The 19537-nt window shown below is 55.6% G+C and overlaps 9 protein-coding genes across 9 annotated transcripts; 2 read left to right on the plus strand and 7 right to left on the minus strand.

The window, feature by feature from the left end:
- Positions 1 to 662: 662 nt before the first annotated feature.
- Positions 663 to 1866, plus strand: DL89DRAFT_274716 (CoA-transferase family III; the record flags this gene model as incomplete). Its single annotated transcript, XM_040889227.1, has 3 exons — positions 663 to 754; positions 797 to 1288; positions 1323 to 1866. 3 exons carry the CDS (start codon positions 663 to 665, stop codon positions 1864 to 1866), a joined length of 1128 nt encoding a protein of 375 aa, XP_040744435.1.
- A 245-nt stretch (positions 1867 to 2111) lies between these two features.
- Positions 2112 to 3018, plus strand: DL89DRAFT_266971 (uracil phosphoribosyltransferase). Its single transcript, XM_040887319.1, has one exon. It carries the CDS (start codon positions 2340 to 2342, stop codon positions 2967 to 2969), a length of 630 nt encoding a protein of 209 aa, XP_040744436.1. The 5' UTR covers positions 2112 to 2339; the 3' UTR covers positions 2970 to 3018.
- A 91-nt stretch (positions 3019 to 3109) lies between these two features.
- On the minus strand, positions 3110 to 4243 carry DL89DRAFT_142455 (uncharacterized protein). The gene is made up of 2 exons (XM_040883451.1): positions 3457 to 4243; positions 3110 to 3226 (listed from the first exon to the last, which is right to left on the minus strand). Exon 1 carries the CDS (start codon positions 4036 to 4038, stop codon positions 3481 to 3483), a length of 558 nt encoding a protein of 185 aa, XP_040744437.1. The 5' UTR covers positions 4039 to 4243; the 3' UTR covers positions 3110 to 3226; positions 3457 to 3480.
- On the minus strand, positions 4176 to 5952 carry DL89DRAFT_142424 (GRAM-domain-containing protein). The gene has a single exon (XM_040883450.1). It carries the CDS (start codon positions 5664 to 5666, stop codon positions 4449 to 4451), a length of 1218 nt encoding a protein of 405 aa, XP_040744438.1. The 5' UTR covers positions 5667 to 5952; the 3' UTR covers positions 4176 to 4448.
- Positions 5953 to 6685: 733 nt separating this feature from the next.
- Positions 6686 to 7686, minus strand: DL89DRAFT_257034 (SCA7-domain-containing protein; the record flags this gene model as incomplete). The annotated part of the gene is made up of 3 exons (XM_040885488.1): positions 6686 to 6884; positions 6913 to 7391; positions 7414 to 7686. The coding sequence occupies 3 exons, from the start codon at positions 7684 to 7686 to the stop codon at positions 6686 to 6688; spliced, it is 951 nt and encodes a 316-aa protein (XP_040744439.1).
- A 747-nt stretch (positions 7687 to 8433) lies between these two features.
- Positions 8434 to 10315, minus strand: DL89DRAFT_266973 (uncharacterized protein). Its single transcript, XM_040887320.1, has 2 exons — positions 9439 to 10315; positions 8434 to 9416 (listed from the first exon to the last, which is right to left on the minus strand). Exons 1-2 carry the CDS (start codon positions 10113 to 10115, stop codon positions 8474 to 8476), a joined length of 1620 nt encoding a protein of 539 aa, XP_040744440.1. The 5' UTR covers positions 10116 to 10315; the 3' UTR covers positions 8434 to 8473.
- A 524-nt stretch (positions 10316 to 10839) lies between these two features.
- On the minus strand, positions 10840 to 12923 carry DL89DRAFT_283394 (MFS general substrate transporter). The gene is made up of 5 exons (XM_040889733.1): positions 12152 to 12923; positions 11668 to 12040; positions 11544 to 11588; positions 11306 to 11491; positions 10840 to 11152 (listed from the first exon to the last, which is right to left on the minus strand). Exons 1-5 carry the CDS (start codon positions 12614 to 12616, stop codon positions 10935 to 10937), a joined length of 1287 nt encoding a protein of 428 aa, XP_040744441.1. The 5' UTR covers positions 12617 to 12923; the 3' UTR covers positions 10840 to 10934.
- A 1026-nt stretch (positions 12924 to 13949) lies between these two features.
- Positions 13950 to 15281, minus strand: DL89DRAFT_142490 (uncharacterized protein). Its single transcript, XM_040883452.1, has one exon. It carries the CDS (start codon positions 15155 to 15157, stop codon positions 14147 to 14149), a length of 1011 nt encoding a protein of 336 aa, XP_040744442.1. The 5' UTR covers positions 15158 to 15281; the 3' UTR covers positions 13950 to 14146.
- A 125-nt stretch (positions 15282 to 15406) lies between these two features.
- DL89DRAFT_283396 (uncharacterized protein) lies at positions 15407 to 18902 on the minus strand (the record flags this gene model as incomplete). Its single annotated transcript, XM_040889734.1, has 5 exons — positions 18199 to 18902; positions 17779 to 17892; positions 17414 to 17755; positions 17177 to 17351; positions 15407 to 17151 (listed from the first exon to the last, which is right to left on the minus strand). The coding sequence occupies exons 1-5, from the start codon at positions 18550 to 18552 to the stop codon at positions 15407 to 15409; spliced, it is 2730 nt and encodes a 909-aa protein (XP_040744443.1). The 5' UTR covers positions 18553 to 18902.
- Positions 18903 to 19537: the final 635 nt, after the last annotated feature.

The following is a 19537-nucleotide window of genomic DNA, read 5'->3' on the forward strand; positions in this document are numbered from 1 at the left end:
GCCGAACGGCGTGGGTGCCTCTGCCCAGGCCAGCCTGGCCCACTGAGCCGCTCCAATCCCCTCTTGCTTTGCGTTTCTTGTACCAATAGTCTGACCACCACCACCTTGCAGCTCCTGCCCCTGCCTCTGCGAGCTTCAAAGCAGACTTGGATTATCTCTCAAAAATAATGCCTGGGTGGCCGAGACATTCTTTCTATCTTTCTCTTTACATCTTCAAACAAAAACAGTTGAAAAATTTAGTGAAGGGTTTGCTTGTGGCCTGGGGGATGTGCTGCCCGGCCTTACGGTCTACCCGGAAGCTCGATTCAGGCGGGCACAGACAATGTGGGCAGGGTTTAGGATGTACCTGGCCCGTTGAGTGATATGAACTAAACGTTTATCCGGGCTTGGCGCTCCCTTGTGCCAGCCGCTCGACCTGCTTAAAAACGGGGAGGTTTCCGGACAACTCGGACCACACATCTGCCAGCATCTCCAAAACACTACCCTTCAACTCTCTTACCTACACTCCACTAATGCTTTCCCGATTCAAACTACCCAACATCCTCTCGCGCAACCAAGGCATTCTGTCGCGCGGCCACAGCACCACAGCCATGGACGACGGGCCGCTCTCAGGCATCCGGGTTCTGGACATGACCCGGGTGCTGGCCGGGCCCTTCTGCACCATGATCCTGGGCGATCTGGGTGCCGAGGTGATAAAGATCGAGCACCCACTGCGCGGCGACGACACGCGCGCCTGGGGCCCACCGTTCAAGACGTACGAGCGGCCGCTCAGCACGCAATCCCATGGGCTGTACAGGGCACCGCCGCAGTTCAAAGGCGAGAGTGCATACTATCTGTGCGCGAACCGCAACAAGCAGTCGGTGGCGGTTGACATGAAGATTGCGGAGGGCAGGCAGATAATACTGGACCTGGCCAGGGACTCGGACGTCTTTGTCGAGAACTTTGTGCCGGGCAAGCTGGCCGAGTATGGGCTCGGATACGCAGACCTGAGCAAGGTCAATCCAAGGCTCATCTACACGTCCATCACGGGATACGGCACCACGGGGCCGTACAGCCAGCGGCCCGGATACGATGTCATTATTGAGGCCGAGGCTGGGCTCATGCACATTACAGGCGAGGAGGGCGGAGCGCCGGTCAAGGTCGGCGTGGCCGTGACTGACCTGGCCACGGGCATCTACGCCCACGGCGCCATCATGGCTGCCATCATTGCACGGTCCAAATCCGGCCGGGGCCAGCACCTGGACGTCAATCTGATCCAGACGCAGGCATCGGTGCTGGCCAACATTGCGTCCAATTTTCCTGATCGGCGGCCGGGAGGCGAGCCGCATGGGCACGCGCCACCCGTCCATTGTGCCATACGAGGTGTTTGCCACCAGCGACGGCTCTGTGTGCATTGGCGCCGGAAACGACAAGCAGTTTGCCAGTCTCGCTCGGGTACTCGGCCGCCCCTCCCTCGCCACCGACCCCAGATACTCGACCAACGCCGAGCGCGTGCGGAACCGTGCTGAGCTTATTTCTCTTATCAACAACATTTTGAGCTCAAAGACCACAGCCCAGGTCCTCCAGATGCTCGAGGGAAGCGGAATGCCCTATGCACCTGTCAATGATCTCAAGCAGACGTTCGAGCACCCGCAGCTGGTGGCCCGCAATACCGTGCGTGAGGTTGAGCACCCGTTTGCTGGCACAATAAAACTGGTCGGCCCGGCCGTCTCGTACTCGGGGTCCCGCGTCGACATCCGCCTGCCACCGCCCATGCTCGGCCAGCACACCGAGCAGGTGCTGCGGGGAGTGCTTGGCTACAGCGACATGCAGGTTGAGAGGGCCGTCAGGTCTGGCGGCGCGGCGCTCTATGACTATGGCCTGTAGTGATCTCGTGACGGTGATACCCATGCATCGCGGCTGCTTGTCTATTGTTTTTTTCGCTCTACTTGCAATTTATCGTAGCTTTTTTGCGGAGGCAAGGCTCACCGTCGCGTGACCACTAATAAACCGCACTAGAACATCGCTTTCACGAATTCTCTTTTTCTCTCCCGTGCGCGCCAGCAGAGAGCGACAAGGTGCTGTCCCAGCACCCATGAATGCAGCAGGCTTCATCTGTCCTGAGCCAAACACACCCATTTCATTGATTGTTGCTGCAACAAATGGTGCTCGTTCCGACGTGGGAACTGCAGCATGTTTGCAGCTACTATTGCCCGTAGAGCGCCTCAATTCCACGTACACGTCACATGCAGTACCATCCCATGGTATAAATGAGGCATGGAGCCCTTGCTTTCACCCTTTTGCTTCTTCTAACAGCATCCTCTTTATTATTCCAAGCACTTTAGTATTTTTCTCCCGCAATGGCCAACATCCTCGTCAGCAAGCACCCTATCGTCCAGCAAAAGATCTCCGAGCTGCGTCACAGCGACAACACGGCGCGGCAGGTCCGCGAGCTGACCGACAGCATCGCGCGACTGCTTATGTACGAGGTCACGCAGGACCTTCGCCTGGTATCCACCACTACCGAAACAAGCCCCGTGGGCCAGTACATGGGCCAGCGGATCGAGACAAAGCAGGCGCTGGTACCGGTCTTGCGCTCTGGCCTGGCCATGCTCGGTGCAGCCTCGGACCTGTTGCATGATGCCGAGATCCGCCACCTCGGTCTGTTCCGCGAGGAATCGACGCTGGCGCCGGTCGAGTACTACAACAAGCTGCCGAAACAGTGCAACGTCGACGAATGTATTATCCTCGACCCGATGATTGCCACGGGCGGCACGGCGGAGGCCGCGATTCAGATCCTGCACGAGTGGGGGGCGAAGGCAGTCAAGGTTGTCGCTATTTGTGTTTCCCGCAAGGGCATCGAGCGGCTGGCTGCAAAGTATCCGAGCGTGCGGTTCTTTGTTGGCACTATTGATGAGGAACTCAACAGCAAGGGAATCGTCGTGCCGGGCATTGGCGACTGCGGTGACCGTCTCAACAACACAAAGTAGAAGGCTCCAGCAAAACTCATTTTATTGAAATACATAGGTCGTTAGGTTTTGTTTGCCTCAATGAGCTGCTGTAGTCGCTCGTTTATCGCTGCCATCTGCTGTGTCAGGGCATCAACGCTGTCGCGCATATCCTCCATGCCACTGACGCTCACGCGGCTGGGGCCAAACAGCGCACCCCACACGCCGCCCTGGGTCTTGACTGGCACGCTGTCTGTGTGTCCGGGGGGAGCACCGAGCTCACCGCCACGTGATGATGGCCACAGAGGCAATCGCCACAGATTCGTCAGGGACCAGCAGCAGGACCAGCGCAATGGCAATCCACGGGCCCGCCAGGATGCCGCCAGGCCGGCGACTGAGCCGGCGGTACGTCTGGCACAGCGGGTACACCGAGTGGTACTGGGCCCAGCCAACCCACGACTCGCTTGCGCGCTTCTTCCACTGCTCGCCATCCTTGGCATCCAGCGCCGCCTCCTCGGCCTCCTTGGACAGGGTACTAGCAGGCAGCTCACGCTCATCGGACTTGTCCTCTGCGCTTTCCAGACGATTTCTTGCCGGTGCCCTTCTCGCCGAGCACCTCTTCCATGCGCAGCCCGGCAGGGCTCTGCTCGCGCTTTGCCCGGCGTGTGCCCTTGCGGTGCCTGCTGGACTTTGCTGCCGACGCCTTCGAGGGTTTGGCGGAGATGCTGGTGGCTGCCTTGATCTCCATGCTCGGGTGGGCGGCAATCCACTCGCGCACGTACTTTTCGATCTGCTCGGCCGCCTGCTTGTTCGAATCCACCGAGCCCTTCTCGATGGCATTCTTGATCCACGAGCTCTTGACCCACTCGAGCTCAAATGTGATCCGGTAGTGCGTCCACCCGCCGGGCGGCGTGTTGGACGGCCCGGCCGTCCACGTCATGCAGTGGCGGATCTTCACAAAGAACGCTGTGCCTGATGGGATATTCGGCGTCTTCACCACCTGCTCCACCACAATCGCCTTGTCAAAGTCGCACAGCGTCACCGTAAACGAATCGTCGACGGTTGTCGATTTCGGGCCGATCGAGAAGCCCAGCGGCTTTTCGTATGTCATCAGACAGGTCTCGATGGCTGTCTCACTCGGATCGGGCACCCAGCCCTCGGTTTTGACGTCGCTGTTGCCGACCTCAACATATCGCTTCACCAGGCTCTTGACTAGCTCCTCTCCGTTGGCCTTGTCGGCGGGGATATACTTGTTTTCGATATCAGCAGGCACAGTGCCGCTGAATGCGACACGGAACAGCACTGGCAGCGAAATCGGGAACACTGCATCCAGGGCCTCGGTCGAATAGTGCACTGAGCTGCCGCCGGATCCGCATGGGCACGTGGTGGGCTTGTGCAGCGGCACCTCACCCGACGTGCCCACCTGTGGCTTCGCTTCAGAGACCGGCTCGCTCTCGTCTGGCGTGTTGGGCAGGCGCGCCAGCAGTGTGGCCTTGGGCGCTGCCAAGCCATTTGACAGTGTCACTGCAGAGTCGCCGGCCGCTGGGGGCCTGGCAACAGACTGTGACGACCCGGCCGTGTGACAGACGCTGGTGTTCCGTTGCCTGTCTTGTTTTGCACAGACGACGCGGCTGCTGGCTCAGTAGCAGATTTGTTGCCGGCGTTGTCATGGTCGCTGGTGCGTGCCACGCTGCCCTCGTTTGCGCTGCCAGCATCTGTGGCCTGCGTGCGGATTACGGCCGGGACTACCTTGGCCTGGCTTGCATCACTTGGGGCTTCCCGCGCCACCTGCCCGGCGGTCCCCTCAGCCGGAGGCTGCTTCTCCTCGGTATCGTCATTGTCCAAGGCTTCGCTGGCGCTATCCTCGGTGTCGCTGGAATTGCCATTTGAGTATTCGCTGCCCGACTGGTCCTCCTCCTCCTCTTCCTCATCGTCTTCGCTCAGGCTCTGGTATGCTGTAAGCACATCACCGCGATGGCGTGACACGTCACCCGCGCCATCGCCGCCCTCGGCGTGGCCGATTTCTGGCAGTCCGGCGTTCTTCTCGTTGCGGCTCTTGCCCCACAGGTCAATGAGCTGGTTGTACGCCGAGTCGCGGTAGATGAACGATCCAAAGAAATACTTCGAGTGCAGGGTCGACACCTGGATGGCGTTCGGGATAATCAGCGCGGTCATCTTTTTCTCAATGGCCACGATCTCGTCAATATCAATCACCAGGTTGGTGACCCAGCCAAAGATGTTCGAGTAGAAGCAGACAAAGTTCTCGGTCAAATACAAGCGGCCCTGCACCAGAATGTCACGCTGCAGCGCGCACCCGTAGTCGTCAATGAGCAATTCGTTGATGGGGATATTGCGGAATAGCGTGTGGAAGTCGGCATTCCTCTTCAGATACACGGCGTTCAGCTCGCCGTCGCCGTCAAAGACCTCGTGCTCCTCGCTCTCATCATACGAGTACAGCCCCGACTGCGCGTCCGAATGGTCGACCATCCGCGCCTCATCCATCGAGTGCGTGCGCACCCCGGCCGAGTCGCTCTCGTACGACGACAGGCTATGCACTGCGCGCCGCCTGGACGCATTCCGGGGCGTTAGCTGCGAGTCGCTGTTGTAGGGCTCGGTGCTGCGCGCAATCGCCCCTGACCCAACCACCGCATGGTGTGTCTGCCCGTCAGAGTCCTCCTCGATGACCTCTTCCTCGCCTGGCTCGAACTCGCCCAGCGCCAGCCCACCCAGCGGCCTCATCCACCAGGTGTGATGATGACGACTTTAGTGAGCTAGCTCGCGACCGCACTGAGCCCTCGGTGTTGCTGGTGCTGTCGACTTGTGCCACCGTCTTGCTGCGGCTGCTGTTGCTGCTGTGGTTGCTGTTGTTGCGTCGGAACCGCGCCCGCAGTCCGCGCGGCCGCGGGTCACTGCCTGTCTCCAATACTGTGTCTGCTTTGGCCATCGGCGTAATGCTGTCTACAAAAAGTGCTTTAGTGTTGTCAAAAAAAAAATCAAGTGAATTATGTGAGACGAAGAGAGAGAAAGTGCGGTTTAACTTGCCTGGACTGCGTGCGTCCAAAGGCCCTGGGCAGTGGTTGCTGCTGCTGCTAGAAATGTAGGTCTGGCCGGCTTTGTTGACGCTAACGAAGCTCCGCGGTTGTGCTTTTGGTCCTTGGTCATTTCAATAAACGACGCACAGCACTGTTCTGTTCGCTACAGGACTTCTAGACTTTAATATTCAAAAAGGATGAAGAAAGCTGGAAGGCAAGAAGGACAGCATGTGCTTGGTGTATATTTTTTCTCAGCGCTTTGCCTGTCCTCAGCCCGGCCCTTTATCCTAGTTGTGTCAAGCAGCCAGCCCTGTGTTTTGTTTTCGACCCACGTCTATTTTGGTAGCATCCGCAAGTTATCGTCCGTCTGCCACGTTGAACTTGTGTGTGCGACAAGGACGATCCTTTCTGGTCTGGTGCAAACCGATTCCTGTATGGACCGTTTGCCGAGCAAGGGCCGCCAAGCCAGGCTCGCTGAGACCCCTTGGCTAGCTGGGACTCCTCCAATGTACGCCTGCCAAGCCCACACTCGCTGGAGCCCAATATCGCTATTGCTCTAAACCCCCTGGGCGGCCGTTGCTCCCACCATCCCTTCGCTGGCATCGCCCATGCCTGGCCTCAGCGCATCATGGAACAGGTCTCGCACACGCAGATAGTGGTGGCGCCTCCTGGGAATCAACGTGGGGCGGGTGGCCAGTGGGCGGCCGAAGCTTCCTGCCCACGGCCTCAATGAACCTGCTCGGCCTCCTCGTCCGAGCCACGCTCCTCGTCCGAGTCGTCAAAGAAGCTCTCATCAATGGCTCCTGCCTCGCCGCCCAGCGCAATGGCCATGGCGCTGCGCACCGCATTCCCGCTTTTGGCTGCCTGCGCTCCTAGCCGCCGCATTGCGTGCTGCTGCGGCGCTGCGCGACTTGGCCAGGTGCGCCTGCAGCAGCGCGTCGAACAGCAGCGACCGTCCGGCCACCGCGCGCTTCATGGCCATCGAGTGCGTCTTGCACGTGAGGCTGCGCGAGCACGGCGCGCTGCCCGGCTCCGACACCACGCCGCACTGCTTGTCCAGATCCAGCGGCTGCCGCTGCTTGGCCAGCTCGCGCTCCTTCTTCTCCTCCTTCTCGCGCTTCTTGCGCTCGCGCTCCAGCCGTTGCTGCTCCTTGCGCTCCGCCCGCTCCTTTTCCCGCCGCTCCTTCTCCAGCTTCATCTTCATTTTCTTGGTGACTTTGGGCGACTTGTGCCCTTCATCCTCGTCCTCTGACAGCGCCTCTGACCCCAGCCGCTTTGCCCCACGGGGATCCTTGGTCTTGTTCGCCGGCTTCTTTTCGCCCGCACTTGCTTGTGCTGCAGGCTCGGCTGATGTATTCTTCTTCTCCTCGCGTTTGTGCGTCGACACCGCACAGTTCTGCTCCTGGTGCTCCTTCAGGTAGTGTGCGTTGACCTGCCGCCCGCATGAATCGCACACAGCCAGCGACAGAAACTGCACCTTCTGGGTACACACCAAACTTTTTCAAAACCTCGGCATCCAGCCGCCGTGCTATTGGCGCCTTGCGGTTGCCGCGGCCCTTGGTCGACGACCAATTCTTTTTGCTCTGGTACTTGTCCTCTTCACCCACTGCCTTCTTCAGCATATCCCATGTCAGCCGCGGCGGCTCTCCACCTCGGTGCGTGCTGCTGATGCTTTGCCAGTCGCGTGCTGAGGTGAATGCCGATAGCCCGTTCAGTGACGATGCCATGTCTAGCCCCAGCGCCCGCACTGCGTGCTCGATCCTGTCGCGCCTCAGTGATTCAATATCTAGCCAGTAGTGTCAGCTGTTGCTTTAGTTTGTCTGTGCATATATGGAACTCCTTGCCTCTACAAAGGTCCTGACTGCGCACTCTGCCCCTCTGCCTCTCTGCTCCTACCTTGCTCCAATCCCCTCAGTGTGTCAATCTTGCGCCTCAGCACTCGCCGCTGCTCCTCCGACAAACTGTCCAGATACTGTGCATTTAGGTTGTGTCCATGTCCGTTGCCACCACCGATGGTCTTGCCCCCAGTGTGTCCGCTGCTGCTATTGCTCCCACTAGCCCCGCCTCCTGATAATGATGATGGTCCGCGCCGCGATACTACATTGCAGAATGTATTCGGAGATTGTTAGTGCCTCGTATCCAGACAAGAACCTCCAACTTCTCCCCCGCTCGACTCATGCTAGGATGGCTATACGCACTTTTGGACAACATACTTGACCGCCCATTTCCTCCAGCCATTCTTCAAGGTGTATAGTGTCGCCTCTATGAGCGACTAGTAATGCAGGACACCGAATAGGTCCAAAAGGTGGAAGGTAAATACAGCAAAGCACAATAGTATAACTGTAAAATGAAACGTTGAAGGAGCAGAAAGGCGCGACCACACGCAGCTTGTGCTGGTGAACAATGCCTCCATTGCTCCGAAATCCCTTGATCTCCCACCTGACACTGCTGCCGAAATGAAATCAATTTATTTACTGCCTTTAATTGTCTCTAGCGAGCTGTGTCGGCCAGCCTTCATTCGTTCAGGTCGCAGTTGCCTGGGTTGCGAGCACACCACAGCGGCTGCATGGGCTCCGCACCAATACCACGCCCGACCATGCGGAATCGCTGCGTGTGCAGCCGCGATGCCACCTCCTTAGTCGTGCGCACGTGTCCATCTGCGTTCACCTTGCCTGACCACATCGTCTCAGCCATCGCTGCTGCGCGCGGCCATAGTCTGGAGTCTAATACGGTCTCATCACTCTGCTCAGCCCACAGGGCAACCTCGCCACCAAGCACAAGCTTTCTCTGTGCCGGGATTGTGATGTTGGCCAGCGGGTCAAAGTTATATATATGCATCCACGTCTTGAACGGGTCGCACCACGAGTTGCCGTCAAAATCGGACAGCCACGCGCCGTGCCCACAGTCCAGATAGTATGAAGATGCCGGTGAGGCAATAGACCGATAGCCTTTGGCAACTGTCTTAGGGATCGATTGCTCATCGATCCATGTCTGAATGATCGTGTCCTTGGACGGTGTGTAGTTGGAATGGAACAGCGTCTCCTCCCACGTCATTGCTGTTTTGCCCAGAACCTCAAGGTAGCTGTGCACCCTGGCATAAAAGTTCACCAGCAAAGCCTCAACGTCCTCGCCAGGATGCGCTGCTAAATATGCCCGCACATACGGGTCTTCGTTCCAGCAGTTGCGATTAACCTCATCGCCACCCAGATGGAAAACCTGGTCCTGGAACAGCTTGCTGTACTCGCGGACGACCCTGTTCGTGAAGTCAATTGACTCAGGCTTGGCGATATTGAGCTGTCCACTGGGCGGCTCTGCTGCATACTTTGACCAGTTTGGCTGTTTGTTCATGCACGACATAATGTTTGGGAACGACATACCGACGATATACGTGTGCCCAGGCACGTCAAACTCTGGAATGACACGGATGCCACGATCCTTGGCATATCTGATGAATGTTCTGAACATCCGTGTACGAGTACTGCATATTCGGCCCGTAGGCTCCATTGGCCGTCAGCTGCGGGAAGGTCTTAGACTCGACCGGCCACGACTGCGCATCGACAATGTGCCAATGGAACACATTGAGCTTGTTGTAGGACATGGCATCTAGTGTGCGCAGAATGTCCTTCACAGGGAAGTAGTTGCGCGACGTATCGAGCAGGATTCCACGGTGCCGGAACACTGGCCTGTCCTCGATATAAATCGGCGTATTCCTCAGCACCCGTGCGTATCCATTTGCTGAGATAAGCTGCGAGAACGTCTCGAGTCCGCGCACAGCCCCGTATACTGAATGCGCCTTCAGCGTGGCCTGTCCGTTTTCTGGGACATGCAGAACGTACGACTCGTCAGTCTCCAGGCACAATGTCTCATCAGTGCTGTCAACAGCCACAGTCAGGCCCCCAAGTTGTCCGTTGGTTTGAATGATCCCTTGCCTGTAGTCAACCGGTGCCAGGAACGACTCGTGGTTGATAATGCCTGTATATCTGCTAATCGCGTTCTTCAGCACATATGACGTCGAATTTACCGCAGATATACTGATGGTGCCAACCGCCGTATTGTGGCTGCCAGTGATGAACTTTTCTGGCAGGGGCCAGACGGTGGTCGCCATCGCTGCAGATGCAGCGCCGAGCAGGGCAAGAGCGCAATTCAAACGAACCATGGTATTAATGATACTAGTGGTCTGCCGGGAGTATAGAGCCGGTTGTAATGGAAGGAAAAGGCTGGTTAGCCAGCTATTGCGCCAAGTGCTCTTTCAGGAAAGCGTCTGAACGGTACGATACCTCTGTAAGCGACAGCAGTGAAAAGATGGTAGCTGGGGAGAGGAAAGTAAACAGAGCAGTCGAAGCGAACCGGAGTTCAATAAGAAAGAGGCTAAAGTAGGGATGTGTGTATTTATAAGGGGGCTGTGTAGTGGACGACTCAATATTGTGGCTGCTCCAGCCTCCCTCTTTTATTTGTGTCGAGAGGCTCTCTCTAGCTCCCAGAGCCCAGTGGTGTTAGGGCGCTAGCACTACACCTCTCTCTCCTCCTGCCGCACGAGGCTGTGCAATGCAAAACACTGCATCCATACCACCCTGCCACCCCTGCTGCAAAGCTCTCAGAGTCTCTCCAATGTCTTCCTCCAGCTAGAATAGATCCCATTCCCGGAGTCTCTTTGAAATTCTGCATTGTCCATTGAGCATATGTAAAAGAATGGCACGCAGAACAATACAAGCATGGTTGGAGTCTCAAAAAGCCAGTATAGCAGGCGCTTGAGCATGCTCCACACCATGGACCATGCGCGCATGGATCCCGATATGTTCGGCCCCCTCCCCCACCATTTGACTGTATATCCAAAGTTCTGGATGTCCTGAGACCTATTTTTGTGTTGATTTCAGTGCCTTGCGTGGCGGAATAGTAGTTCTTGAACACATTAAGGGTAGTATGTTAAAATGTATGGAAGGATTTTGTGGTGCAGCCAGACACACCCATGCCCACTTCACACGATCCGCTTGCGGTTAGTATTGATCAGTATAATCACGACTGCACCAAATGCCATAGACATTGGGATACCACAGTACAGCTTCAGCGCTGTGTATGGTGCACCCCATGACTTTGTTCGTTCCAGAATGACACCAGCTAGTGGTGGGCCGAGCAGATAGCCAATGCCCGACATGGTATAGTAAAGTCCGACAAACACCGGCAGCGAGTCGACACCTACGCTTTCAAAGTGACATTCACGCTGTATTAGCACTCAATCCAACACCCCCTCCCCCTTAACATGCGCACTCAAGCGTTTGCGCCATAGGAGCCATCCACGCTCTATCTCTTACTACCCATCACTGCTACACAATATAAAAGCCAACTTACCAAAGAGCCTGGCAACAAAAGCCGATGTCTGTGTGAATGTGGCACCGTAGCCTATGCCGAATAAAAGCCCAAACACCAAAGTAATCGCATAGTTGTGGGCAGACGTCCATACAAACAAGATACTTGAGCAGGTCAGGAAAGAGGCAACCAGCAGGATTTTTACTGGGCCAAGCAAATCAGAGATGGCTGTTGCGAGGAAGCGCCCAGTGAGTGAAGCTGCGTTGGCGACGCTAGCTACCTGTCGCACCATTGCTATCGGTCAGCCCAATCGCTCCGGCGTACGCTACAAGAAAGCAATTTAGTGCCTTGCATGCCTATTTAGATGCTATTGGATCTGGTGACTATATGCGGAAGTACCTTACCTGGTAGATAGTAGAATGGAATCAGCGAACCAATGCCGGTGAGGAATGAGCCACCCAGGAAGAGTATCAAGTTTTTGTCGCCAAGCGCCTTTATATCAACCTTTTTCTTAATAGGCGTCGTCTGGTATGTGCGTATCAATATCACTGCTGCGCTGCAGGAAACAAGCACAACTATTGCTGTTAGTCGGAGCGTCCAGGCCACCGATATTTTTTTGATGAGCAAATGATTGAACTGCGTCCAGACCAGACCACCAACGCCGATACCTAGATTGACGATACCTGTAGCTCGCCCACGGCGTCTCTCAAACCACTGAGCCGGAATTACGACCGCTGGCATGAAGGTCAGTGCTGCACCAACACCACAGAGAATACCCTGTGTCAGCAGCAGATGCCATGGCTACATTACGCAAATTGCTGGTGCTATTATTATTTGACAGCCCGTGTGTGCCACACTGTACATGCCCAATTTCCTATTTCGGCTTACCTCTGTCGCAAATGACGCCAGGAAATAACCCATGCTTAGCAGGAATATTCCACAAAGAGGGACAACCCTGTATCCAAACTTTTCGCACAGCTTGCCTGAAACAACACCAAGCGATGCCATAGAACTGGCACTCAGTACGCCAACCAAGGCGATTGTCGCGTTCGACACCCTGCCCTTGAACCGGTCGTTCACATAGTAGTCCTGGAACACCCCGAATGCGCTGAGCGGGCCCTCAGCAAAGAACTCGAGCAGAAAGCTGCATGCTACCACCACCCACCCGTAGCCGCCGTCTGGTGGAGGCGCATACGCTGATGTGTCTTTCTCGGGAAGCACACCATTCAACGGTGTCGGCCCGGCGTATGTGTCGTCGAAAGCAACAGAGCTGTCTGTTTGGCTCACCGTCGGCCCACGGCTCAGATCATTCACGGAGGAATGGGCTGTGGGTGTGGCTGGCTCAGACTTCATATGGATATTATTATAGTGTGATAGAGTATGAGAGGACCGTGCGATAGGGAATATGACGGTATATACTTATAAGCACCACGAGACAGCAAGATTAGTTGGTTGGTTTTATACGACTACAGTTTCCCCTATGGACAAGCTTAAATCTAGACTTGTAGTGTCTAATCGATACAAGGTATATGTGTATTGGGTAGGCAACGCAGCAATTTAAACTAAAGAGATGTGTGGTGAATGAGAAGAAAATAAATTGAAAAATTACATTCACATACACAAACCTCTTTCATCTACCAGGGCAGGTGCAGGGAATTCGCGCTCCTTCAAAAGCAGAAAACCGAGGGCGCGCTGGCTTTCCATTTTTCTTATTTTTGCCAGTGGCACGGAATCACCCCATTCTCTATCAATTCTCTCTAGTAGCTTTATGCAATACCTGCGGGCATATCCACTTTCATCATTTGGCATGGCATCTAACATCCTCTCCCAATGAGATCGCTGCCTCCTTCCAGTTTGTAAAGCTGTGCCTAGCATGCTCACTTGCTACTGCAGCACACTCTCCGTTCACCTCACATCTCCATGTACAAGTTCACGCTTCCATTCTGGCACAGCGGACTTTGGAAATGCATGGAGCTACATTAGCCACGCAACTGAATACCAAAAACATTGCATTCATTTGTTTGAATATGTATGCCAGGTTCATTCCACATACTTTTTCAGCAGGGAAGATGGAGAATTCTGAGTGCATATGGAATGAGGGGTGAATAGACTCCCCAATGTCCATTGCCAGCGTGGCCATAGACATTCAGCTTGCTCTCGGGCATTTGAGACGTGCATATACGAGGCATGCATCCCGGAAATGGAAATAAATGTGAAGGTGGCAAGCACCATGTGTGACAGCGCCTCAATTGGCGGTCTTTTGCACTTGTATCGCCAAAGTCCCAGACGTAGATGAATGTGGAGTCAGCATGGCTGAGCATGGAGCGGACATGATACCATCATGTTCTGTGGCAAATACAGACGAATATACCCGCTCGACCTTGGTCACTCCCGAGAAATATGCCCGGAAACCAGTATCACAGTATGCGTCACGGATAGGTTACCCTGGAAATGGGCACAAGCATTACTTGGTGAGTACAAAGTGGTAAGGGTGTGCATTGACAAAACTATCAAATACTACAGATTTCGCGCTCGCTTTTGCATTTTACAGCCAGATGAGTTCTGGTATCTGCTTTCCACTCTGGAGCAGCCAGACCTTCGCTGGAGGCTATGGTTGATTCAGACACGCTGTATTCGCATGCTTTTCAATGAGTGAAAATTCAAAAACACTGCCCGTGGGCTGGCTGGGTTCCGGAATCGGATATTTGCTTAGGTTTCAAGGCGGATTTTTGTTGTAATAACACGATGTAGAAAAGCGCGCACCCTGAGAACATGTTGCAAAATTGGAGAGTGAATAAAACATAAGATATGAGGAGGCATAATAAATGGAGTAACATACGAATGGAAGGAAGGAATCGTTGACGGAAATAGCGCAAAATATGTTTACTCAACCACCCATTCCCGAAGGCGCTTGATGTACTTTGCAAACAAGACTTGGATGTCTCGCACAACCCATGCCAATAGCACCTGGTTGAGCCATTCAGCCACCCTGATCAGGCGTGCGTATATCACCCCTGGCGCACGCCCTTTGCCCTGGCTCACGAGCGACATCGGTGTCTTGATCGCGCTAGCAGGAAGAACGAACCGCGCATTCGCAGAACTGTTCCCCAATACAGGAGGCACAAGGCGTGGGATTGAGGAGATCGAATTGCCGCGAGGTTTGCCCTCAAACACACTGGTGCTGGAGTCGGCAACCTCTGGCGTCTGTGTAGACCCCTGGCGGTGGACATGCGGGGGGCTAGTGAAGTAATTAGACCGGCGGCGGGATTTGCGGTCCGATGCCTGGTGCTTGCCAGCGGCCAGCGACTCATCGTGGCTGGATGACAATGATGGCTGCGGCGGTGAGGATGGTGTGGTGGCGAGGTGGGTGTGCGATCTGTTGAGCTCGCTGTTTGAGTCGTTGTTCAAGTAGTGCGGATTCACAAATCCAACCGGCGACTGCAGGTTGTCGACAAACCACCCAACAGTCTCCGAATCACTGGCCAGACGCGCAAAGTAGTGCAGCACGCCTTCAAGCTGCATAACCGCTTCAAACAGCCGCTGCAGCGAGGCAACATAGACCGTGGTGTCTTCGAGCTTCTCCTTTTGCATATTCGAGTAGATCTTGTCAACGCTCTTGCCCAGCTTCCCCAGTCCCTTGAATCTCGAGTTGCTCATTTGATCCTTACTCAGCTGCGTGGCCGACGACCCGTTCATGTGGATACTGCCAGGCGAATCCGACAGGCGGATATCAGACAGGCGCACATCAGGATACTCGTTGGCAGGGCTCAATGGGGGGTTAAGCAGGTTCGAGCCAGTCGATTCTCCGCCCGACGGGACAGTTGGTGACAGCAGCGCTGCAGCATGCCCTTCAACATTGGCCGGGGCTGGGAGGTGCGTCATCGATCCATTCATATTCTCAGCTTGAAGCTGCGGCACAGGAATACTGGAGGTAGCCGATGCCGATGCCGATGCCGATGCCGATGCCGACGAAGTTATGAACTTCAGTTTTTTGTTCAGCACACGGCGGCTGCTTTCGAGCGCATCTTCCAAACTATTGAGCCAAGTGGTGCATGGCCACGCACGACTTGTGCAAGCTATCCTTTTCGCGATTGAGTCTAGGCGCGCACGTCGTCTGTCTCCCACGGTACCGTCTGTGCCCGCTCATCGTTCCGCATTGCTGGTAGGGACCGCTGTTATGGTCGCGGCCAGCGCGTCAAAAAGAGAGTCCAGGTCTGGCAAGTTCAGCAACGGAGAAATTGACGAGAATATCTGTGTCAGCTGTGTAACAACGCTGAGCTTTGTCTCGATTGCGACAATCCGGATCCCGCTCTGGTACCACAGGCGCCGCGGAATATACATGTTTGGCGTTAGGTGCGCACCTGTCGAAACCATGGACCGGTGCAGTGTGTTGATAAACCAGAAGGACGAGAGAGGGCTTGACTTGGGCGGTGGCGGCCCGATATCAGTCTGGAATGTACCAAACGACGGATCAAACATTTCCTGCCGCTGGTCCTCTTCGACATCAAACAACGTGCATCGTGCAAGCGAGCTTGGCGAAGCAGTCAGGGTGCTGCTGGCATTAATACCTGCCGAGAGCGGCACGCCTCCACGCGAGATCGACTGGGAGCCAGTTCCCACTGATGTACTGGATTTGCGACCTGGAATCATCGGGTGCGTATCGGACGAGATGCTGTCGCTACGTTGGGCCACTGTGTCAGGTCCGTAATCACCATGGCTACGTGTGGAGATACGCAGCAAGTGCCGAACCTTTTGCTGCTGCTGCTCGACCTGCTGCTCAGGGATCGTTGACAGATGCGAGATAGCATTGGCGGGTGTGATGCGAGGTGATCCAGCATCGTCTCTTTCGTCATCTGTGCATGCGCCCAAAATCGGCTGTCCATAGTTTGTTGTGGATAGTCCAGGATATGCAGCTGGTGGCGCAGGCATAGGCGGAAGGTCGCCGCGCTCCGTCGCTGCATACACAGCCATAGCCTGCTGGTCTTGCCCAACTGCAGCTAATTCTGCCAGATTCGGTGTTGATGCAGAAGATGACAAGCGACGGTCGCGTACAAGCGTGTGCGATGACGACGCCGATGCAGGCATGTTGGGTGACTTCAGTGCCTCGACTGGCGACTTTATTGCTTGGGCAGCGGCAGGGATGTCAGGGATAGATTGCTTGCGCTTGAACAAACCAGCAAGTTTGTGGGCAGCTCCGCTCTGGCGCTTCTGTTCCTTGGTCAGCCCGCGAATCGGTGACTTGATCGGGGCCGCTACAGGCGGCTCTAATTCAGTGCTGCGAGGCTGGGTCTCAGGAGAGAATTCGCTTTGGTTCAGGGTAGTCGATGACGGCGCCAGCTGCCGGACCATGGATGACGAGTGCGAGCGTCTGGGCTCAACTGTCTGCTCTGATTGAGTAGGCGATACCACCTCGCCACCTGCAGGCTCGCCACTGGTACTAGGCCTGCCATCACTGCTCTGGTTGGTATCGAACGGCGTGTCAGAGCCGGCGGCTGCGCCCGAGATATCGCTGCCCGAGTTGCTGCGGAATGCGCTGAGGAAGCGGCGTCCTAGATTAGGTGCGTTCGGCTGGTGTTGGCTCTGGTACTCATTGCTGGGCAGCGGCGGCACCGGGGGCAGCGGCTTGTCGTCAGACTTTGAGCGAACGAGGCCAAACATTGCCGGCAGACTGCGCTGGTTTTTGATACTCTGGCGGCGCGAGACCTTTCCTGATTCTTTGTCCCTGTCCTGTCGCTGCTCGTCAACTCCACTGGCAGCATTCTCGGAAGCCTCGTTGATGGTGCTGCTGACAACAGCCTCTTTGATGCTTGTGCTTCGATCCCGCCCAGTCACTGCTGCACTCTCGTCGACAGCATCGCTAGCAATGCTGGTGCTACGCTTTGCCTTGACTGCCAGAGGCCTTGCTCATCTTACGCGGACGATCACTGCCTACAGTTTTAGGCCCAGTCTGCTCATCGGGTTGTGACCCTGCTGCACCATCCTCGGTTTTCTTCAAAATCGACCTTGTTTGGCGCGCACTTGCCATCGACGAGACACTGTCGCTGCGCGATCGAGATGCTCCGTCGCCTCCTGCTGGCAACAGCGGAAGCTGTTTATTGCTCAAGTAGGGCGAGGTGGTCGAAGGCCGAGTTGGGGCCACTTGCCAGCGACACCGGACTGTGATGGCCGCTTCCCGGCAAGGACAGCGAGGCCACCGATGGATTGCTGCGAATGTTGGCTGTGTTTCAGGTTCAGTGGCAGCGGGTCCTTTGCTGGTGTGGGCGGCGGCGGCGGTAGATGTTCGTCGCCAGTGTCCTGATTTATGCTATGAACGTGACGATCAACAGTCTGCGCGCTGGGATTGTCGCCTGCAGCAGCTTCTGGCAGTTCCTTGTTGTTGTTTGTTGTTGTTGTCGGCTTGTCGCATTTGTTGATAGATCCCTGGTTGCCAGACGGGTTGATTCTCCATCTAAAGCCCGACGTGGCGTATGTGGCCCCTGCTGAAGGTGGTAGCTGTGGTTCTGCGAAGGAGATACCGGGGCAACATTTAGCTCCAAGCCGCTAGGATCTCCATGCTGATGCACCTGTGCATCATTTGCCGACGGTCTCAGCGATGACAGGACCGTAACGCGGTCCAGATATGTCTGCCTCTACTTGTTCAAAGAAAAGGTCGTGTGAATTAGTTGGCTTCCGCTTAGGATTGGGCTGTGCCAAATGTTTCTCAGACAAGCAGCAAAAGGCCAGCTGCCAATTTCAGCCCTATCCGATATTCCCTGGCATTGAGGCAATGGACCTCCCTGGATGCCAACAATCCAGAACAACACCAAGAACTGCTTGTCGCGGCGTGCGACAGCGGCAGTAAAGCAGAAACAGCTTTGCAGGCGAAAAAGAAACTGCTCTCTTTCTCCTGTATCCACTGAGCAATTGTCTCCAAAAACAGACCGGTTTAGACTTACAAAGTGCAGTAACCGCTGGCGACCGTCCTCCTCATTCGTCCTGCTGAGCACCAGGCCGAGCATGCTGATAGCCTCCCGGTAGGTGCGAATTGCCTCCTCAACATGGCCGCCGTTGTCCAGAGTCACAGCCGTCTGCGCCTTTCGCAGGGCCAGTGTCAAAAGAAAGCGAAACGAGCGCGTGTTGTTGCCGCCACTGTTGCCACCAGGGCGAATTGAGACTGCTGTTTCCGGGGCGTCCAGCCTCTGATCCCGCTGCCTCAGGTCCAGCCGGGCCGAGGCTCCCGGTCGCTCGCGGGCGCGTATTGAGATCCATAGCGATGCCCCTGCTGTCGATGGGCGCGCACGTGTTGTCATTCTGTTGCGGTGGGCGGAAGAGATGGATTAAAGATATGGTTTAGATAATACGCACGACCGGAAACCCTTAATTTTTGGCAAGAGGACTTTGAGGGGTGGGGGGAGAAGGGTGGTGAAGGTGGAGAAGGACTGATATGTTAGAGCGCAGGTCCACTCGGTGCGGGAACCCCGGTATGCCGGTTCTGCGCTACACGTGTTGGTTGGAGGTGCGAAAACAAGAGGTGACAAAGAGAGAACGAAACTCGCAATAGAGCTGCCAAATAAACGCAAGCAGGTGAGAAAAAGGAGAAATGTAAAAACGAAGAAATCCGGAAAAAGGAAGAAGAGTAGGCGTAGAAGAAAAAGGCGTTGCACTAGAGCTACTTTGTGTCCCAAGAGTGGGCCCGCAGACCACTAGCAAAACAACGAGATTTTTTACTTTAAAATAGCGAAGCCGTGGCAGATCGCCGCCATTGACTGTGAATTGACAAAATCCATGTACGCGCGAAGTAGATGTATCTTCACTGCTCTCTGGGCCTGTACAGGGGACACTAGGCCGCAAGCCGTTGCCCAGCCCAGCCCATCCCTGCCTCATCTGTCTGCTTGCGTTGACCTATTTATGTTCGCGCCGCCAGACAAGGGCGGTTTCTAGCCAGTGCCAGGAAACACACCCGGTGGCTTATTCCACCCCCATTATGCCCTGTGCATACCAAGCTCCATTGTTTGCTGGCCAGAGCTGACTGAGGCGCTGCAATAAATTGAACCCATCTTGGCCAGAACGAGCACCACCAACTAGCGCGGACAATTGCTTTCTGCATTGGCATCTGTCTCGACGCGTGCGAATCTCCGCTGCATAGGCAGAAACGACCCAGGGGAACCAGTGCGGGGAGGGAAGGGGGATTGCACCCGCGGCTCAGACGGGTCTCTGGGAATCCCTGACTGGTCCTTGTCCCTGCGCACAGACATGGGCTGGTACTTTCCTGCGGCCTGGGCTATCATAGATCCG

The sequence above is a fragment of the Linderina pennispora genome, assembly GCF_002104995.1.
Source record: "Linderina pennispora strain ATCC 12442 chromosome Unknown DL89scaffold_5, whole genome shotgun sequence".
In the NCBI taxonomy this organism is placed as follows: Eukaryota; Fungi; Kickxellomycota; class Kickxellomycetes; order Kickxellales; family Kickxellaceae; genus Linderina; species Linderina pennispora.